General features: G+C 39.8%; 1 protein-coding gene across 1 annotated transcript in view; it reads right to left on the bottom strand.

Annotated features, from left to right (window-relative positions):
• LRP1B (LDL receptor related protein 1B) overlaps nucleotides 1-19,925 on the bottom strand; it is a 1,255,163-nt gene that overhangs the window by 686,395 nt on the left and 548,843 nt on the right. Inside the window, exon 6 of the mRNA XM_054044441.1 lies at nucleotides 13,724-13,981. Coding sequence (XP_053900416.1) covers nucleotides 13,724-13,981 — 258 coding nt within the window. The remainder of the gene's footprint in view (nucleotides 1-13,723; nucleotides 13,982-19,925) is intronic.

The raw sequence follows: 19,925 nt of genomic DNA, 5'->3' as shown, positions 1-19,925 counted from the left end.
TAAATATTTCTGTAGGGAGTGAATTTTCTGCCGCCAATTTCATGTCAGAAACAAGTGCGAACAGTCGAAAACCAACACACCTCTAATTTCTGCTTTAGTGAGTTTCAAGTGTGTTGCCAAATGATTGTAAACTTGTAATGGGATCCTAGCAGCCTGGCATCTACATTGAACAATAAAGGAAGATTTATAGAGGTATAGAGCTATAACAATCTTTTTTTAAACTGCAGATTCAAAAAGCTTTTTATAAATCTGTTGCGACAGTAAATCAGACCTGGTTATTTACTTCAAAGCAGTTAAATCATCCGCAGTTAATCTTAAAATTACAGCATAGTTTAGCATAAATAGCTGTCTCATCAAGCATGTGGACTTAAGAGGAAGGAACTGCTGAGGAGAACATGACATGGCCGTGTTAGTTTACCACAGTTGGCTATTCTAATTGCCCTTCCTCAAAGGCGGGAGAGTCTGGCCTTCCACCTTCTCATCAGAACACTGCCTTCTGTGTCATGAACATCATAAAAATTGTCTTCCTTTTTTAAAAATAATACTGCCATTTTAATGTTTTCCCATAAAGATGCCAAACAGCAGATAATTAAATTTTTAAAGATGAATAAAATATTTTAATAAAATATGGATTTACTTTTGTAGTAAAAGGTTATTAAGGAAAATGACTTAGGGGAAAAATTTAAAATATTTTAATATAGTAGGTGAGCACAGGCCTCTCAGATATGCTTCTCAAGGGATAATATAAAAGTTACTTATTATAGTCAGCTTTTTAAGAGTGAATTCATGTTTAAGGGTTTATTGTACCAGGAGAGAATCACAAAAGAGAAAACACTGATTCATAATATTTGAAGTACACTGTATTCACCCGGTTGAATCAGCATAACTAAGATATATGCCTTAATTTCACAGGCTGTATATTGAGCCCATAAACAAGCATGCCACCGTTTTTGCTCCGAGCACTGTATGGACTGGCTGATATTAAATACAAAAACTGGTGGCTACACTAGTATTAGGAATTAAAGCTTTGTTTCTTTTCCCAAAGGGAAGTATTATATTCAGTTAACTTAAACATTCTCAAAAATTAACATTTGTCTTTACTGATCAGCATTTCTGATATTTCCAAATGAAAAAAGTTATGTATTTTTCAGAATGTAGATATTATGAAGAGTTATATGCATGAGTTTCTGTCTCTAAGATATTAAGGCAAAAGAAAAAATGAAGAGTTCTGAGCATGAGTTACATTCTCTCTCTCTCTCTCTTTCTAACACAGTAGGCTAAAGAACAAACAAAGACCTATAGTGCAACACTTTTCCAGTTTGCTGACACTTGAGAAAGTGTATTTTGTTGACGCACTGGTTTAGAATGCACCGGAAATCTATTCAAGAACAAATGTCAGCCTAATTTAAATCACATCTGATTGATACTATTAACAGGAATATTTTTAAAAAAATCATCTTGATTATAAATAAACACACTGTATAGTCAATCAGTTAAAGTAGCTAGCTCAGTATTTCACTCACTATAAAAACAAAATCACACCAAGTGTTTTAACAGACTGAATTTATCTCTTAGGATTACTAAAGGAGGAGGAGAGTTACTTTTTTATAGTTAAAACACCATACATTATGTTTTTTTTCTAGCTCTCTCCCTTTCTCCAAAAAACAAATACAAATTGTTTCCTATAATTATAAAAGGTTTCTGGCAATAATTAAGGCCATAATCATACTGAGGTATATCTATTTCTATAATACAGAACAATTAATACTGTACTAACAGATGACTACCAAAGTGGTGTTCCTGGCAGCCACCCAAAAACATGAGATAACATACACATCTAATGTCACTAAGCTCCAAGATTCCCAACATCATGGTGTGAAATGAACAAAAACAAACAAAACTGTCTGTACCTAAAAACTGTGGACATAGCTAGTTTGTGATTTAAAAAAAACAAACAAACATGCTTATGTTACTGTTACCACACCCTCCCTCTCTCCTCTTTGTCCCACTTATTTTTTCTGTTTTGTCTTAAATTAAGATAGTAAGAAGGCATTGTCTTTTCCAGGCAGACAAATGTTTGTACACAATACTCAGGCCTAGCTGGAGCATCAAGCCACTACTATAATGCAAGTAATTAATAAATAAATAAGTAAATAAATAAATAAAAATAATAATAATAGAGGACGTTTTAGACCTACGCACCAGCTATTTCTCTTCCCCTTCCTGAAAAAAAAAAAATGGCCAACAGGAGCAAAATGCTTAGATGAATCTTATTTATGACTTGATTCTGCCACCCTTACATTGAAATGCATCTTATTCCACAAGCATTCCCATTGATAAGGTATTTCTCAATTTGAATAAGAGTGATAGGATCTGACCGTTAATGATTTGTTAATGCACCTATCGTAAATGGAATGCTACCAAATATTAAACCATAGAGCCCACAATAGACCATATAAACTGTTCTATGGCAACTGTAGTTTCAGAGAAGCACAATACTTAACCAAAACTCTCTGGACTGCAGCTTCTGCACCTTGCTTTTGAAAGGTACAGTGTCTGTTCCCATACAACCCCTTTCTGATCACTTGAGTGAGGCTAGTGCCAGCAGCCTTGTGGAGTTCTATCTACTTGTACATAGATGGCCCAGATCAGTGTGGCACCTTATCATCTTTGATGTGTTTATCTTCATAACAGCCCTGTGAGGTATATAACTGCTATTATCCTCATTTTATAGATGGTGAACTGAGAAACTAGAGACTAAGTTATTTACTCAAAGTCATACAGACAGTCTGTGCAAGACCAGAGAATTAAACCTGGCTCTAACCACTAGACCATCCTTGCTTCCCTGCAAGCAAAGAATGCCGTGGTGCCACTCCCTTGCACAGATGTGTAAGGGATATAGGAGGATACTTGCACCATCTCTCCCTCTTGCACACTCATATGGGGGCTGATCATAATCTTGCCCTATATTTGCAAGGTTTTTGACCAGTCTAATGTTAAATGCCTTATTTGGTAGGACTTCCCCTGAATGAAACAATATTAATGTTCTCTATTACTTTGAAAACACAGTTGAGCCAATGAAATGAGGTACTGTAGTAGCTCTGCATTCCTCACCACACAATAGCTTTCTAAATGGAAGCAGTAGTTTCTTGCACTGAGCCTTTTGGTCACTTTCAAGGTAACGGTTTATAAAGAAATCATATTTGAACACTGCCCATAGTAACTATATAATTTTACAAAAACTTATGAAACTGTGTGGAACTTTGTGAAAGCTAAACAGAACTGCTGTTTGTACAAGTTTGTTTGTTTGTGTTTGTTTAACATAAGAAAAAGGAAGGGCAATCTGTTGATTTGAGGCAATATAGAGTGTGGATTATAACAGGTGTACAGACTTTTACAAAACTTATATTAATGATTTAAGTTTAATCACTTTGGCCCAGATTTGTAAAGGTATTTTAGGCATTGCTCCTGTCGATGTTACAAAGCCTAGCTTGTATAGGATCCTAAGTCTCATTTTCAAAAGTGATTTAGGCACTTATGTACCTTTCAGGATCTGGGCCTAACTTTGATTGGAAATCAATGAGAGTTAGGTGCCTAAACACTTGTAAGGATCTGGGCCTTGGGGCTAGATCCACAAAAGGGACTCAAGCTCAGCATTGCAATGCCTAATGTTTAGGTGCTCGGCCGCTGAATGGAATCCACAGCCCTGAGTTAGGAACCCAGGTTCCCTATACAATTCATGGGGTGAGTCAGACACTTAAAAATGGGATTCACAGCAGCACTCATGATGAGTTGGGAGCCATCAACATTGGCCAGGAGTCTATAACAGAGGAAAAGAGAGGTGCTTTAGGCCCAGATCCACAAAGGTATTTAGGTGCCTAACTGACAGACCAGAGGGATGCACCTATCTCTTCCTGGGATTCACAACTGTGAACCGTCTCCTGGGTGTAGGTTTAGGTGCCTAAACCAGGTCAGCCCGTTCTTGCTAGAAAGGAGACACACACACACCCTTCCTACCATATAGCACAAGGATTAGGGCACTCTCCTGGGATGAGGGCAACGTATTTCCAAATCCCTGCTCTGCCTGATTTGACGGAAGGACTGGAACTGAGGTCTCCCATCTTCCAGGAGTGTGCCCTGACCACCAAACTGTGGGTATGCTGGTATGAGTTTCTCTTGAAGCTGTTCCAAGTACGGAGTACAGCCCTGCCCAACCCTTGGGGTGCATACTGAGGTGACTAGCACATGCTGCTGGGGCCCTCCTGCTTCTTTTAGGTGCTAGCTCAAGCAGAGCTAGTTTGTGCACCTCTACCTGAGCTGGGAATCACACTGGCTGCTGTGTAGATGAACTCTTAGGCTCCTAGAGTCAATTACGCATTGCAACATTGACCAGAGCAACACCTAAATACCTTTAAAAATCTGAGCCTTCATCTCATTTGGTCCATCTTTCCTCAAGTAGTTCAGTTAACTTTACAGGCAGCAATTTTTTTCCATTTGAAAATAATCCTGGGGAATACTGCCAACTGGGCTGACTCAAGGAGCAACTGCTGCTTTCCTGAAAGACTCTCAAAATGAAAGTGAACCTGGGCTGAATATTTCTGAAATAAAATGGAAATAGCACTGGACTTTTTTATATTTATAAAGGAATTAGGTCTGCTGATAAAATACTGGTGCATGGCCTGAAAACAAGTTGAAAAAAGGCAAAAAATACAGTCTCTGGAACCATATACGATGACAGGTATTGAAGCATTTTTCAATTAGCTAATTATTTTTGCTTATATGGTGTGACAGAGATTTTATGTAATTATGCATGGAAAGAATATTCAAACTTTATCAGCAACTCAAGGACTGTCATGGTGACTGCCTAGCCCACCATAGCATACTGCATCTGTTCTGTGACATGTTGATAAAATACAGGGTTTATAAGCAGTGACAGGAGAGCCCAACCTCCTTGCACATGCCTGCCCCACTCCCCTCATTAAATTACTTCCAAACATTAAATCACTTTGTTTCCAAACCAACCGAGAAAATTACACAGCTTAAAACTGACTTTGCCAAAAATGATTTACTCCACTGAAAAGATTTCCATTACATTGAAACTTTCCATTTCAGAATGAATGCTCCATTCATTGACATCACAAACTGTATAACCAAAAACAAGGTTTATTATGTTCAAACTGACTCACAACAAAGGAAGAGGTTTTATTATTACTATTATTTTAAAAAATCTTGACTATTATAACTGAAAGGCACCTTCAGTTATTTAGTATTTTAGGGCCTAATCCAAAATCCACTGAAATCAATGGGCATCTTTCCACTGACTTCAGTGGACTTTATCTCGGACGCTTAATGGAGTTATGTGCAATGCCAGTGCTCTACATTATGGGCTACTCAGCAGCGTCCCCAATCCCAGAAGTTAAAAATATAATAAAATAAATTAAAAAATAAATTAGACCCTAAAATCATGAGATTAAAAAAATAAATCATATTTTGTTAATCTATCTGATTTTTTAATCCCCCTTCCCACGTCCAGTGTATGTGACAATCACAGGGTTACCAACTCTCACAGATTTATAATGACTATGGCAATTTTGGCTCTCACTAGAGCACTAAACTGGGATCAGGTCCACCATTATACTGAATCCTGTACCAACACTTAGTAAGAGACAGTCCCTGCCTGAAGAGCTTGTTATCATCTAATGCAAAGCACAGTGGGCAGTTTGTAACATGGGAGATGAAACTCAGATTTACCAAACGCATATCCTATAGGGGCTACCAAGCTGCTACTAGATGGGAACGTTATTAATCCTTCTACACTGGGCAGGATTCAAACCTGGTGAGCCACAAGTAAAAAGCTCTGAAGTTCATCAGTAATGCCCCAAACACCCACACCAGAGAGACAATCACCTTTGTACCTAGTGTTACATATGTTAGTTTCCCCTCAACATAACATTAAGTTTCCATGTAAAATTTCCACTAGTTGGTTCCCATTTATTATGAAACAGGTATTCATTTGCTGACCTACCTATCACAATTTCACAAATCCTTTTGTCCCTCCTCTTGGGCAACCCAGTCACCTGTATATCAGGGCTAGTCATTTCCATCACTTCTCTACACTGGCAAGTTTCTGCACAGTAAAGCAGCTTTTTGAGCTCAAACTGCAGATGTGCACACACTGCTGAGCCACTTTGCGCACAGAAACTCTTCAGTTGCAGTGCTGCAAAAAACCCACCTCGACGAGACTCGTAAGGCTATTTGCGCAGAGGCTCCAGCGCTCTATTGCCAGTGTAAACACTTGATCGCTTTCTGCGCTGTAATTTGCCTCCAGAGCTGTCCCATAATGCCTCACGTGACCGCTCTGCTCATTGTTTTGAACTCGGCTGCTCTGGAGACATGCGCCCCTCCCCTTTCAAAGCATCGTTTCTGACAACCCTTGTGTGCTGTGCTGATCTGCTCCTGGACACAAAGCAAACCATTAATGCGGAATGCTCGTGCTGCTGAACACAGAGGCAGGCATGTGTGTATGTGTGTGTGTGTGAGAGAGAGAGAGAGATTGCTGTGCAGAGATCACAGGGAGGGAGGAAGGGTATGATGTCAGGGTTTCCCCTCCTCCCCCGCCTCAGGACAGGTTGCTTCTTGCCGCTGTCTGAACTTACAAGACAGCATGCTGACACACTCGCTGTCCCCCAAAACTCACTGCCTCTCTCCCCCACTCCATACACACACACATTCCCTGTCACACACTCTCTCCCCCACCTTGAGTTGAAAAGCAGCTGGCAATGTAGCAGGATGCCCATGGAACAATGGGATTGGGAAACCTGCATCATGTGACGCTGTGCCTGTCCCATGAGGCATTGCAAACCCTGCGGCCAGTTGCACAGTGGGATAGCTACCACAATGTACTGCTGTCTTTGATGTTGCACGAGCTGCTAATGTGGATCCGCTCCAGCATCACAAGGAGCACAGTGTGAACACACAGAAGCTGTTTAATTCCAGCGTTTCAATAAAAGTGGTATAACTTGTGGCACAGAAACTTGCCAGTGTAGACATACCCTAAGTTACTCTAAGTTATCTGCATACCAAGGCTTCTTAAATCCCCTTCCTTAGGGTTTTCCAGCTTCTCAACAGTGTGGTAAGCCTGGACAACAGAAGCATATTATTTGCTACATTTCTTGCAAAAGACTATGTGGAAAAACAGGTGAGATTAGGCTTTTGTTATATTAGAAAACTAGGTTCCACTGGCAACTCTGCCTGCAGGGAACCTTTCGCAAGATTTCAGCTATCTATCAGAAGTGTGACTGATACTTATGCCTTACTGTGGAGCAGTACTAGGCTTTGGATCATAGTAAGGGTTGTAAAGTGCACAGAAATATTAATAGCATGCAGGACTAGAATGCATGGTATTGGAGTATACACTTTAGTGCAATCTCCACTAGACTAAAGGAGCTTCTCTCTCTATCTTACTACCCCCAGATCATGTGATGGCCAGAGATTTTGGCATCACTAGAAGACTGATACAGCAGGGGCCAAAAACAAAAATTTGCAAGAGTCAGCAATATTGACTAAGTCCTGCAAACACTAAGTGGGAAAGTTACACTCACTAACACCAGTTCTCCCATTAAAATCAATAGGTTAGCTAATGGCGCTAAGCCCTATGCTCAGAAGTAAACTTCTGAAATATCAAGCCTATGATAGCAGCACCTCTATTGTTTAAGACTCACAGGATCTCTATTGAAGACCTGCTGTTTAATCACATTCTGACTTAGAAATTAAATTTTCCTTTGGGCTAAAATTTGGCATGCCAGTTCCTAGTTGTGGGTTCTTCTTCCCAAAGTTAGAAAGAAATTAGATTGTCATATTTTTACTACAAAGGAAGCAAACAAAGGATGTCTTGGGAGTATCAGATATTTTTCTCATGGTCATCCTTCTTCCTTATGAAAAAGGTTTTGGAGAAAAACACCTGTCAGGGATGATATAGGCATACTTAATCCTTCCTCAGCAATGGGAGATGGGTAAGCTGGCGTCTCCAAGTCACTTCCAGCCCTACATTTCTATGATGCTATAAAAACTAGAAATTTGGCAGCTATTCTTTTTTTAGTTCTACTGCATCCTTTTTGGAATTATCAAAATATTTTGCAAAAGTGTAGCATGACGGAGTTGTCTTCTGGCACTAGACTCCTATCACCACCTGTTTGGATGCTTATAAAGGCTTTCAAAGAATATTTTAGGAGGCGGAGGAATTCTTTTTAAGGTCCTGATCCAAGATCCATTAAAGTGAATGGAAAGGATACCATTGACTTCAATAGGCTTTGGATCAGGCCTTAAGGTTTTAGCACTTATTTGTAATAAGGAAATATTTGCAGTAATAAATTAGTGTTCAGAAATAAGTGTTAAATTTGCTGTCAGTTAGTTTAATTGACATGAAGTTGATTGTGTGAATTTCCCTAAATTGGCCTTGTGAAAGAACAGCTCAGCTTGGAAAGAGCAGAGATAGATCTCTATAAAACAGTCAGGGAATTTATGAGTAAAAATCAAGACAAGCCTTAGTAGAAGAATGAAAGAAAAATGTCCACAGTTTGGCGGTGATTGTTTTCACTGGTAAATTATTTATCATACATTTTAACTTCAGTTTACAATAGCAGGAGAGAGTGTTTTTAAAAATAATTAAAAATCAAACCAGGCCTCAGATTTGTAGTATGCTATAGTCCACACAGAAGTGACCTAGTGAGTTCCCTAAGAAGAGAAGGTCATACAAGAGCCTGAAGGCTGTGGCCCAGAGAGGATGAAGGACTTTGGGGAACTGCTGTAACCAAGAAAGTTACTCAGACATGAGAAGGGAGGATTGTGGCCCTAGTAATTTAGGATTCTGTTTTGATCTGTTTCATTACCCTTTCATTACCCTTTCATTATCCTGGAATGAGTGATTTTTCAGTTTGGCCAGAAAGCAAGATAAATTATCTGTCTTGGATTGTGATTAGTGGGGAAACTGAGGCACGACTGTATGCTAAACAGAGAGAGGTAAGAAGCTGCTACACAGGCGTTGTGGCCCTATTGGAAATGTTTGGGCTGTTGAAGGTTGTGATGGTCCTTGATTGGAGTTTGGTTGTTAGGCTAGCGTCAGCTGGTGGTCAGGACTTAGGCCCTCCCACTCAACTGGGTTCCAGCCCACAGCCTTTGAGGGTTATCAGTGATCTGACAGCCAGAGGCTACTTAAGGCTGCCCTCCCTATCACCTCCCCTGTGATTGTTCCAAGGTCACCATTTGGGTTTAGGTGGCGTGAAAGCCACCTAGCACCTTCTGGCAGCTGCATATAGCACAATAGCTTTCTTACTCAACTGGATGGCAACTGCTTCCTTCTGCAGTATGGCCCAACCTCCTGGGCCAGCTCAGTTCTAGGGCTTTCCCCTGTTGGGGCAGTCCAAACAAAATAAAGAGGAATTAACAAAACTCTGAGTCCATATGAGAGGGAGAGGACAATGCTTCTCTCTCAGGCTATCCCTGTAGCAGTTCTCCCTTTCCTCAGTGAGAGACCTTTCGGCAGTTGTCATGGGAAGATATTCTATCTTTTCCTCAGCTCTCAACTGCTGGAGCTGCAGATTGCAGGTCTGCTCTCTTCCCAGGTCTGCCACCACATGAGCTGCTCCCCTGCCTCTTAACTCCTCCTCCAGTTGGAGGATTTCCTACAGGTATGGTGGGGTAGGGCTGGCTGAGCCCAGAGCAATTCTTTAACCCCTGGTTGCCATTACAAAAGTCCACTGAGGACTTAGCAAAGTAAGGAGAGTTCAGCTTTTAGATAGAACCTGGCTTTAAAGAACAGTATGACAGAATATCATGTAAAATCTGGAAAAAGCCAACTTAGTGTATGTGAATTTCAAAGACTTAAGTAAATACATATAGTATTTGGGAAGGCCTGTATGTAATCAGAATCTTATACCTTAACATTTATTTGTTTTTCCCTCCTTTAATTCCACACTAGAAAAATGCTACTATTTCTTTGGGGTTTTTTGTTCATGTACTTTTTAAATTAAATTAATCTTATAACTGATAATAATAAAAATACATTTGTAAAATGTTCAGTACAGAGTCTCACATTTCAGATCCCCACCAAACTAATTATCTATTAGTTTTAGATGTTGATAGCATGCACAATTATTCTATTTTACAAAATCATGTTAACAAAACTCAAAACACTGATATATTTTACAAGCAGAATAATCTAATCAAAGAGTATTTTATATATTAAAATGTTGCAGATATATGATGGTTCTCAGACTGTTATGCCTGTTTTGAGATAAATTTACATGGAACAACTTGCAAAAAAGTGCTGACCGCAGCAAAAAGAGTAATGTTACTTTCATTTATCATTTACAAAAACTTCTTCTGTACTTGGAAATGTTTGGCCTTCCTTTACACTTCTCTACAGTTGCAAGAGTCATGCTGTCATAGAGATGAAGGAAGAGGGAAAGAAATTGCAGGCCAACTCTGAGAGATGCCATTGGTAAGGAGGAGTGTTTTTACACACACACACACACACACACACACACACACACACACACACACTTCGAGAATGAGCCTATCACTGTACCTCTATCTCTCATTATGCTTTTTTTCTGCTAGGTTAAGATTAATTCTGTCTACCATCAGAATTTTTTCCCCATGTAGGTACTTGAAAATAGCCACCAAGGCCAGCACTACTTAGTTACAGGGTTTTATTCAGAGAACATACCTGTTGGAGAAAGGATGTAGTTGTTGAGGGAGAGGAAGAGGTCTGAAGTGGTATTTTGTGATTTGGGATGGAAAACCAGGTTGCTAACTTTCACAGGCTCGGAGACTGGAGTTCAAAACGTGGAGGGTTGACTGAAATTCCCCTCTCCTGTCAGTGCTGATGGATCAAGTGGGGGCTGTGTGCTTCCAGACAGATGGAACTGGCTGAGAGATAGAGTTCTTATGGAAGTCTTCATAGATTTTAAGGCCAGAAGCGTCCATTGTGAAATCTAGCTGACCTTTTGTGTAACACAGGTGCAAAACCCTCATAAAATAATTTCTGTATCAAGCCCATAGATTCATTTTGAGATATAGAATATCATTTCTCAAGATATCCTGCCTTGATGGATAATCCACACTTGGAAAATTGTTCCAATGGTTAATTACCCTCACAGTTACAAAATTGCTCCACATTTATAGTTTGAATTTGTCAAGCCATCAAATCTCACTATGTTTTTTTTTCTGTTAAAGACTTCAGGTTACAGAGAATCCTCGATGTGGGATCTTGCATTTGGCTTTGTTAAAAAGCATATTATTCAAATGAGCCCATCTCACCAAGCAATTCAGGTCAATCCATATAACTGTCCCCATTACTACTTATCATTCCACCAATTTTTGTGTCAAATGTAAACTTTACCATCACTGATTTTATGTTTTCCTCCAGATCATTGGTAAAGATATTGAATAGTGTTTAGTCACAAACAGATACCTTGCAAGATTGGGATAAAGAAGCACTGCAAGGGGCAGTATTTTTCTTTGTTTTCTGTACAAAGACTTCACAGGGGTGGCCCTTTGTTCTTGTTGTGCCTGTTATTGGCCAAAACACCAAATAAGAGAAATTAAGGGACTATCTTTCCATGGTAGGGAGACTACTGTTCATTTTTCTTTGAAGAATTCTATGGGTATGACCATTTGTTAGTCTTGGCTGACACAGGAACATGCCGAATCAGGTGTTCTTTATTGATTGTCAAATGAAACTTAATTAATTTATAGTAAGGAAACACTGCAAAATGAGAAAAAATAAGATGAATTGTGTGTATGAGAGAGAGAGATGCTAAAATTTAATTCTCCAGAGGCTGTGGATTGTAGCCATCAGAGGTCCTCTTCTCCCCTGTAGGATACAGTTTCAGGTAACTCCAAGTGGAAATTAGTGCCTCTTGAGATTGGCCTGATTAGAAGCACCAGGTGGATTACTGTTATCCTTCTAATGAGGCAGGGAATGAGACTACAGTATAGTTATCTAAGTCAAGATTAAATTAAAAGTTGGAACAAATCTTTGTAGCATACTCCATAGCCAGGGAAATATCAATTCAAAAGTAATTAGACCAAACAATTAGATGTAAAGATTCAGAAAAAATATATAGAGTCCACAGACTGGTGTGAAAATACAGTGCCTACAAAAACTGATTAGCTCACAGATTTGAGCCACTATGTTCATTTCCCAATCATAGTTCAACCCTGATTCTGAAAACAGATGTGCTAATGCAGACACTGCAACATTCGGACTGTTAAGTCTTTCTATGCATAGGGAGCACAGACAGGAATTGGGGAAGACCCAAATAGTGCATTGAGACTGTGCTTTGATGATGGAGTTTAGAGGATGAGGGGACACACTGTTAATTAAAAAGAACAGGAGTACTTGTGGCACCTTAGAGACTAACAAATTTATTAGAGCATAAGCTTTCGTGGGCTACAGCCCACTTCTTCGGATGCATAATAATTTTGTGAAGAACCCTAGCTAATTCCTTTCATTTTATGCAATAAAAAGAACAAAAAAGATATTTAGGAAGTGCCCACTCCAGTCCCACTGGCAAGAAAATTGGGACTTTGTAGTGAAAATATAAAGAACTGTGAAAAATACACAATGGAAGTCCAAGTAAAATAAGAACAAGTTCAAACATACAAAGTAGCCTTAGTATCTGAGGGAAAATGTAGGATCACTCAGAAGGGCAGACAGTGGCGAAAGTAGTAAATTCCTCTGACTAAAAAAAAGTTCTTGATTTTCGAAGTAGTAAAGGATGGGCATGGATGGATGTGTAAGAGGGAAAAAGTTCCTTATGCCATAGGCATACATTGAAAAAGGTATTTTTCTTGGTGATCTGAATATTACTTGTGAAATCTGCCTAAGTGCAGAAATTCATCATTAGAACCTGTAGTCATGTTTTGCAGTTGGCACCATCTCCATTATAGTCCCAATCAAACCCTGGGTCCGAACACGCCCACTTGGTGGTGAAGGGGTTTAAAATCTAGATCAGAATTGTCTGGCTCAGGTCCATCTCTACTTAAGAGGGGACTGAGTAGGGTTTTCAGAAAAAGAGGGCAAAATGATGGAGATTCCAATTCAGAGGCATCCAATTCTAAAGTTTAGCATTGCACAATCTTTCTACACTAGTTAAACTGCACAGAGGGATAACTCATCATGAGGGCGACTCTAAATCTTCCTAGTGCAAAAGTGAGAAATTTCCAGTAAATTAGGAAATATTACAAGTGTTTGAAAGTAATGAAGCTCTACTAATCTACAGTAAATGTGACAATTATATGCACATGTTGTTAATTAGCATCTTATAATTTATCTGGAAACAATCATTTTCAACAAATTTTATCTATCAACACATTTCAGAAAAAAAGGCATTTTCAAGTTTCTTCTTCCTTTGTAATGGCTTTGTTTTTTTGTAATATCATACCAATCACACAGTGCAGTTAGACTCTGTGAAAACTCACAGCTTTTTTCAACCCTTTGTGTCTATGCATTAGAGAGGGAAACAGCAACAAAGCAGAAAAATGCTTCTGTGCCTTTCAATGTTTAATGCCTCCGCAGAGCAACAGAATATCTTGAAATATCAACAACACTAAGCACCAAAATAATAGTTTTTAAGTCTGCAAGCAAAGTTTGCTAGAAAGACAGGTATTTTTTACTATTTTGCTAATGGAATCCCACTAACAAAATTAAAATACTTACTGTGAAGATACTGAGCAATGTTTATTATCCATTCATCTGTTAATCTTCCAGATTTTGATATCTTGGTACATTTCAGCTGACTTGAAGATTCTCTCGATTCAATCCAACAAATTGTGTCCTTATTGTATATAAAATCCAGTGTATTAATTCCATTTCCTTTCACTGAGTTTGGAGTAGAAACTTGACTTCCATTAAGATATAATACATCAATAGTTTCAGAGCTTGCAATCAGAAGAATTGGAGGTCTATCACTGGGCTCTAAAAAAAAAATGAGCAAAAAGTTTAGTTGACAGATCATCCTATTACCATCTTTCCAAAAACATGTAGCATTTATGTTACCTTAGTTCTATATTTTAAAAAAATATTTAAATGTAACACACTGATTTGGGGGGGGGGGAGGGGACGGAGAATGCACCACATAAGATATAACCGCATTTGCTCCAACCCCTCGGATAGAGACAAGCACCTACAAGATCTCTATCAAGCATTCTTAAAACTACAATACCCACCTGCTGAAGTGAAAAAACAGATTGACAGAGCCAGACGAGTACCCAGAAGTCACCTCCTACAAGACAGGCCCAACAAAGAAAATAACAGAACACCACTAGCTGTCACCTTCAGCCCCCAACTAAAACCTCTCCAGCGCATCATCAGAGATCTACAACCTATCCTGAAAGATGATCCTTTACTCTCACAGATCTTGGGAGACAGACCTGTCCTCGCTTACAGACAACCCCCCAACCTAAAGCAAATACTCACCAGCAACCACACATCACTGAACAAAACCACTAACCCAGGAACCTATCCTTGTAACAAACCCCGATGCCAACTCTGTCCACATATCTATTCAAGTGACATCATCATTGGACCTAATCACATCAGCCATACCATCAGGGGCTCGTTCACCTGCACATCTACCAATGTGATATATGCCATCATGTGCCAGCAATGCCCCTCTGCCATGTACATTGGCCAAACCGGACAGTCTCTACGCAAAAGAATTAATGGACACAAATCTGACATCAGGAATCAAAATACTCAAAAACCAGTGGGAGAACACTTTAACCTGTCTGGTCATTCAGTGACAGACCTGCGGGTGGCTATATTACAACAGAAAAACTTCAAAAACAGACTCCAACGAGAGACTGCTGAGCTAGAATTGATATGCAAACTAGACACAATCAACTCCGGTTTGAATAAGGACTGGGAATGGCTGAGCCATTACAAACATTGAATCTATCTCCCCTTGTAAGTATTCTCACACTTCTTAACTGTCTGTACTGGGCTAGCTTGATTATCACTTCAAAAGTTTATTTTCTCTTAATTAATTGGCCTCTCAGAGTTGGTAAGACAACTCCCACCTGTTTATGCTCTCTGTATGTGTGTATATATATCTCCTCAATATATGTTCCATTCTATATGCATCCAAAGAAGTGGGCTGTAGTCCACGAAAGCTTATGCTCTAATAAATTTGTTAGTCTCTAAGGTGCCACAAGTACTCCTGTTCTTCTTTTTGCGGATACAGACTAACACGGCTGCTACTCTGAAACCTGTCTTTGTGGCACCTTAGAGACTAATGAATTGATTTGGACATAAGCTTTTGTGGTCTAGAGCCCACTTCATCAGATGCATGAAGTGAAAAATACAGGAGCAGGTATAAATACATGAAAGGATGGGGGTTGCTTTACCAAGTGTGAGGTCAGTCTAATGAGATAAATCAATTAACAGCAGGATACCAAGGGAAGAAAAACAACTTTTGAAGTGGTAAGAGCATGGCCCATTACAGACAGTTGACAAGAAGGTGTGAGTAACAGTAGGAGAAATTAGTAATGGGGAAATTAAGTTTAGGTTTTGTAATGACCCAACCACTCCCAGTCTTTATTCACAAAAAGAAGAACAGGAGTACTTGTGGCACCTTAGAGACTAACAAATTTATTAGAGCATAAGCTTTCGTGGACTACAGCCCACTTCTTCGGATGCATATGCATCCGAAGAAGTGGGCTGTAGTCCACGAAAGCTTATGCTCTAATAAATTTGTTAGTCTCTAAGGTGCCACAAGTACTCCTGTTCTTCTTTTTGCGGATACAGACTAACACGGCTGTTACTCTGAAACTAGTCTTTATTCAGGCCATTAGGTGCCACAAGGACTCCTCATTGTTTTTGCTGATACAGACTAACACGACTACCACTCTGAAACCTGTCCCCAATAGCTGATAATGTTGAAACTGCCTGAGAACAGTTAGACTTTAAATTTTACTCTGGACTTATTTTAGTTGACACTGAAATCTGGTGTTTCGCTGAGATAATCACAAATATGGTCAATTAGTAAATTACAACTTGTTCCTTACAGCACAATGAACCACCTTACAGCCTATGCTTTATCTCATTCAACCCTAAAGTAGGTATCAGCAGGAAACACATGGAACAGTGCATTAAGGTATGGAAAACGGCACACTGAAGTGAATCTTTTGTAGAAATTTAAGTTCACATTTACAATATGTATTATCCTCAAGCCTCTGAGAAAATATTTCACAGCATGGGGTAATAATGCTAAATGGGCCAAATCCTGAGGCCAACATTTTCAAAAGTGGGGACAGGTCTTGAAAATATTACCTGACACCTAATAGCCCAAGGTCTAAATTGTCAAGCCAATGTGAAAAATACCCAAGCTGCCATATAAAGAGCACTTACCCAAAGACGCCCCACTTGCAATTCAAAACAACGGAACAGTTGTGTGCTGTATTTAAATGTAATACTGTCAGTCCACATTCTACTTAATAGAGGTTTAAAAATTAATGTAGCCCTGGGGCAGGTGGAATGCTGAAATAAATATTCATTAGATATATTTGACAAATTTCATCTAACAAAACATTTAATGAATAGTATTTGATGAACCAGTCAGTTACTAGAAAAGTATCAATTGAATAAAATACTTGGTGGATTCTGATGAAATCCATCAAATAATCTATTCACAGAGTTTTGTTCAATGCCACTGAATGATTCTATTGACTTTGTTTTTCTTGCTTATGTTTTTGCGTACTCTCTCTCCCTGGCTTCATCCCACATGCTCTTTCCTATAGTGGATCAGAGTTAACCTTTTCCCAAGATTGTCTCCATTTACTATTTCCTCTTTTCTTTCTCTCTACCACCATTCCTTATCTCTTTTTTTTCTCTACACTATAGTTTCTACCTCATCCCCTACATTTTTTCTCTCCTGTTTTCTCCCACTTTTCCCTGCAGACAGAGAAGCTACTTACCCTGTACAGTAGCTGGAGTTCTTTGAGATGCGTAGTCCTTGGGTGTATTCCGCTGTCAGGTTCACATGTACTCCATGCACCAGAGACAGGAACATTTTTGCTAGCAGCCTCTGTTTGTCTGCACTTGCACCCTTATCCTCCTCGTGTTCTAAACCAGAGGATGTAAGGAGCAATTCGGGCCGACCATCTCTCCATTTCCCTTTAAGTGAGGTTTTTACTCACGAAAGCTTATGCACAAATAAATCTGTTAGTCTTTAAGGTGCCACCAGACTTCTTGTTGTCTTTTTACCACAGATTGTCCAGGATAATTCTCTATAGTAGAGCGGAAGGAGGAGGGTAGCAGAATAAAGATAAGGACCACATATCTTGAAGAACTCCATTTACTGTACAAGGTAAGTAACCTCTCTTTCTTTTTTGAATAATGGTGACTGACAAGCAGTATTCATTGAGGAGGTGGATGTGAGGAACTCTGTGGTACCAATGACTGGAGGACTGTTGTGCTGAAAGATGCATCTGCTGCAGAATGTTCTAGGGCTTAATGTCTTGTAAAGGTCTGAACAGAACCCCATGTAGCTGCTTTACAGATTTTAGTGAGAGAGATGTCTCGAGGTGAAACGGCTGATGAAGCATAAGCTCTAGTTGAGTGGGCCCTCACACTCTGTGGAGGAGGCATGCCTGCTAATTCATAACCCAACAGAATGCAGCCTGAAATCCATTTGGAAAGTATCTGGGAAGAGATCGCTTCTTCTCTCATCCATTCCACAAGGATACCAAAGGTCTACGTGATTTCCAAAGGATTTGGTTCTTTATAGGTAGAATGCCAACACTCAACAGACATCCAAACAAGGAAGCTTCCTGTCTTTGCTGGTGATGTGCAGCTTTGGGAAGAAGACAGGAAAGTGAATTGTCCAATTCAGATGGAAATCTAAGATTACTTTGGGGGTAAATTTCGATGTAATCTCAGTGAAACTTTGTCCCTATGGAAGATTGTGTATTGTGGATCAGCCATAAGGGCCCCCAGTTCACCCACTCTCCTAGCCTAGGTGATGGCCACTAGAAAGACAGGTGACAGGTGAGCTAAGAAGCATGAGACTAGGGTTTAAATGGAGCTCTACTTAATGCTGAGAGAACTAAGTGGTGGTTAGGATTTAGCTGGAACACCGAGGTGGCGATGTCATCTGGCTCCTTTTCTCTAGCCTGGTCTGGTCAGGATTAGGTTGACGATGGTCCAGAGTCTCAGGAGACAGTGGGCATGGCAGCCATGATGGTGATGCTCACTTCAGTAGACAGTTTTTCCTGCCAAAATCTCTTTAAGGACCCAAAAAGGGAGTAATGCATGGAATAGCACATACTCTCATTATTTTAGGCTTATTATTTGACACACCAATTTTGGTTCCTTAATTTCTGGACCCACATGTTCTTATTTACCAAGCATAATCTTATACAGTCCTTGAGTTAAACCAATAGGCCTTTTTGTTTAGAATAAGTTAGTCTTTCTGGCTTGTTTTCATACCTTTCCCCATAAATTGTTATTCTAAGTTATTGTGACATCTTATGAACTTTCACATATTTTTTACACTTAAGCTCACAGAGTAAATGTGTAGGCCCAATTATCACCACAGATCCCAGGACAGGGTAGGTTTTGTCACAGGAGGAAAGGTTCTAATAAGAACTTTCTGAAAATGAACTATGATAGGGTGGGTGAAGTTGGAGTGATTATCAATTGGAGGGTGAGAAATGCTGATAGCAGCTAGGTGCATACAAAGGAGCTAAAGACCTGAGACCTCTAAGGAAGGAAGATATTCTAAAATGAGAGATATCAGAATTTTGGAGGGCTATTTGAAGACACTGACACCAGATAGAAAACCTTTTCAATTTTGCTATGTAGCACTTTTTTTTGTGGGCTCTTTCCTGCTGTTATTAAGGACTGACTGTATCACCTGTGAACATGTCTTTTCTAAGTTTCATGCCCATCCAAATACCAGGTGGAGGGAAGCCAAGTTGGGATGCCTAATCTCGCCTTTTCCTTGTGTCAATAGGTCAGGAAAGGCTGTATCCAAATGCCTGGACATGGTGACATCAGAAAAAATGCTTGATAACCAGAACTGTTGGGGCCATGTCAGGCAATCAGTATGACCAACACTCTCTCTTGCTTGATTTTCCTCAGGATCTGAGGTAAGAGTGGAATGGATGGCAAGGCATAAGTCAGTTGTCCCAACCATGGAACGAGAAATGCATCTCCCCTGAAATCCAGATCTTGAACCATCCTGGACCAGTAGACTGTGAATTTCCTGTATTCCTGGGGGCATGAAGAGGTCCCAAAAGGGGGGTCTCCTTTGTCAATTATCTGTATCACCAAATGGTGGAGCTTCCATTCATGGTTCTTGGAGAAGTATTGAGGCTGTCTGTCAGCATGTTGTGTATTCCCGGGGGGTGTACTACCAAAAGAGTGACTGCCGAATAGTTCCAAAGCTTGACAGCTTCTATACAAAAAGGGATAGACCTTGCTCCCACTTGTTGATGTAGAACACTATTGCCATGTTGTCTCACATCACTTGAACAAGCCAGGCTTGTATGAATGGTAAGAAGCACTTGCAGGCTTTGTGGACTGCTAACAATCTTGGGGAGTCCATGTCCTTGTGCTATGTCTAGAAGGGAGCCTCACTGTGGTAAGGCGGCATCAGAAGGGAGCCTCATTGTGGTAAGGCGGCGTCAGTTATCAATTGCTATATATGTACACCATCCATAGGGAAGCTTACAGGCGAGGATGGTGAAGTCAAGGGAAGGGTGTTACATAGGTGCAAGAAGCCCTGTGACCCAAAAAAATAAGACATGAGGAGGCTGGCATTTGTTGAAGTTGAGTGATAAGCTCTTTATGGGTAGTAATCTGTCCAAAGGAAGATATGCTTTGGTACTGAGAGTCCTGAGTTGCTCTGATCAACTAT

Source organism: Malaclemys terrapin, chromosome 11, assembly GCF_027887155.1.
Source record: "Malaclemys terrapin pileata isolate rMalTer1 chromosome 11, rMalTer1.hap1, whole genome shotgun sequence".
Taxonomy (NCBI): Eukaryota; Metazoa; Chordata; order Testudines; family Emydidae; genus Malaclemys; species Malaclemys terrapin.
This window is presented reverse-complemented; position numbering and strand designations above follow the sequence as displayed.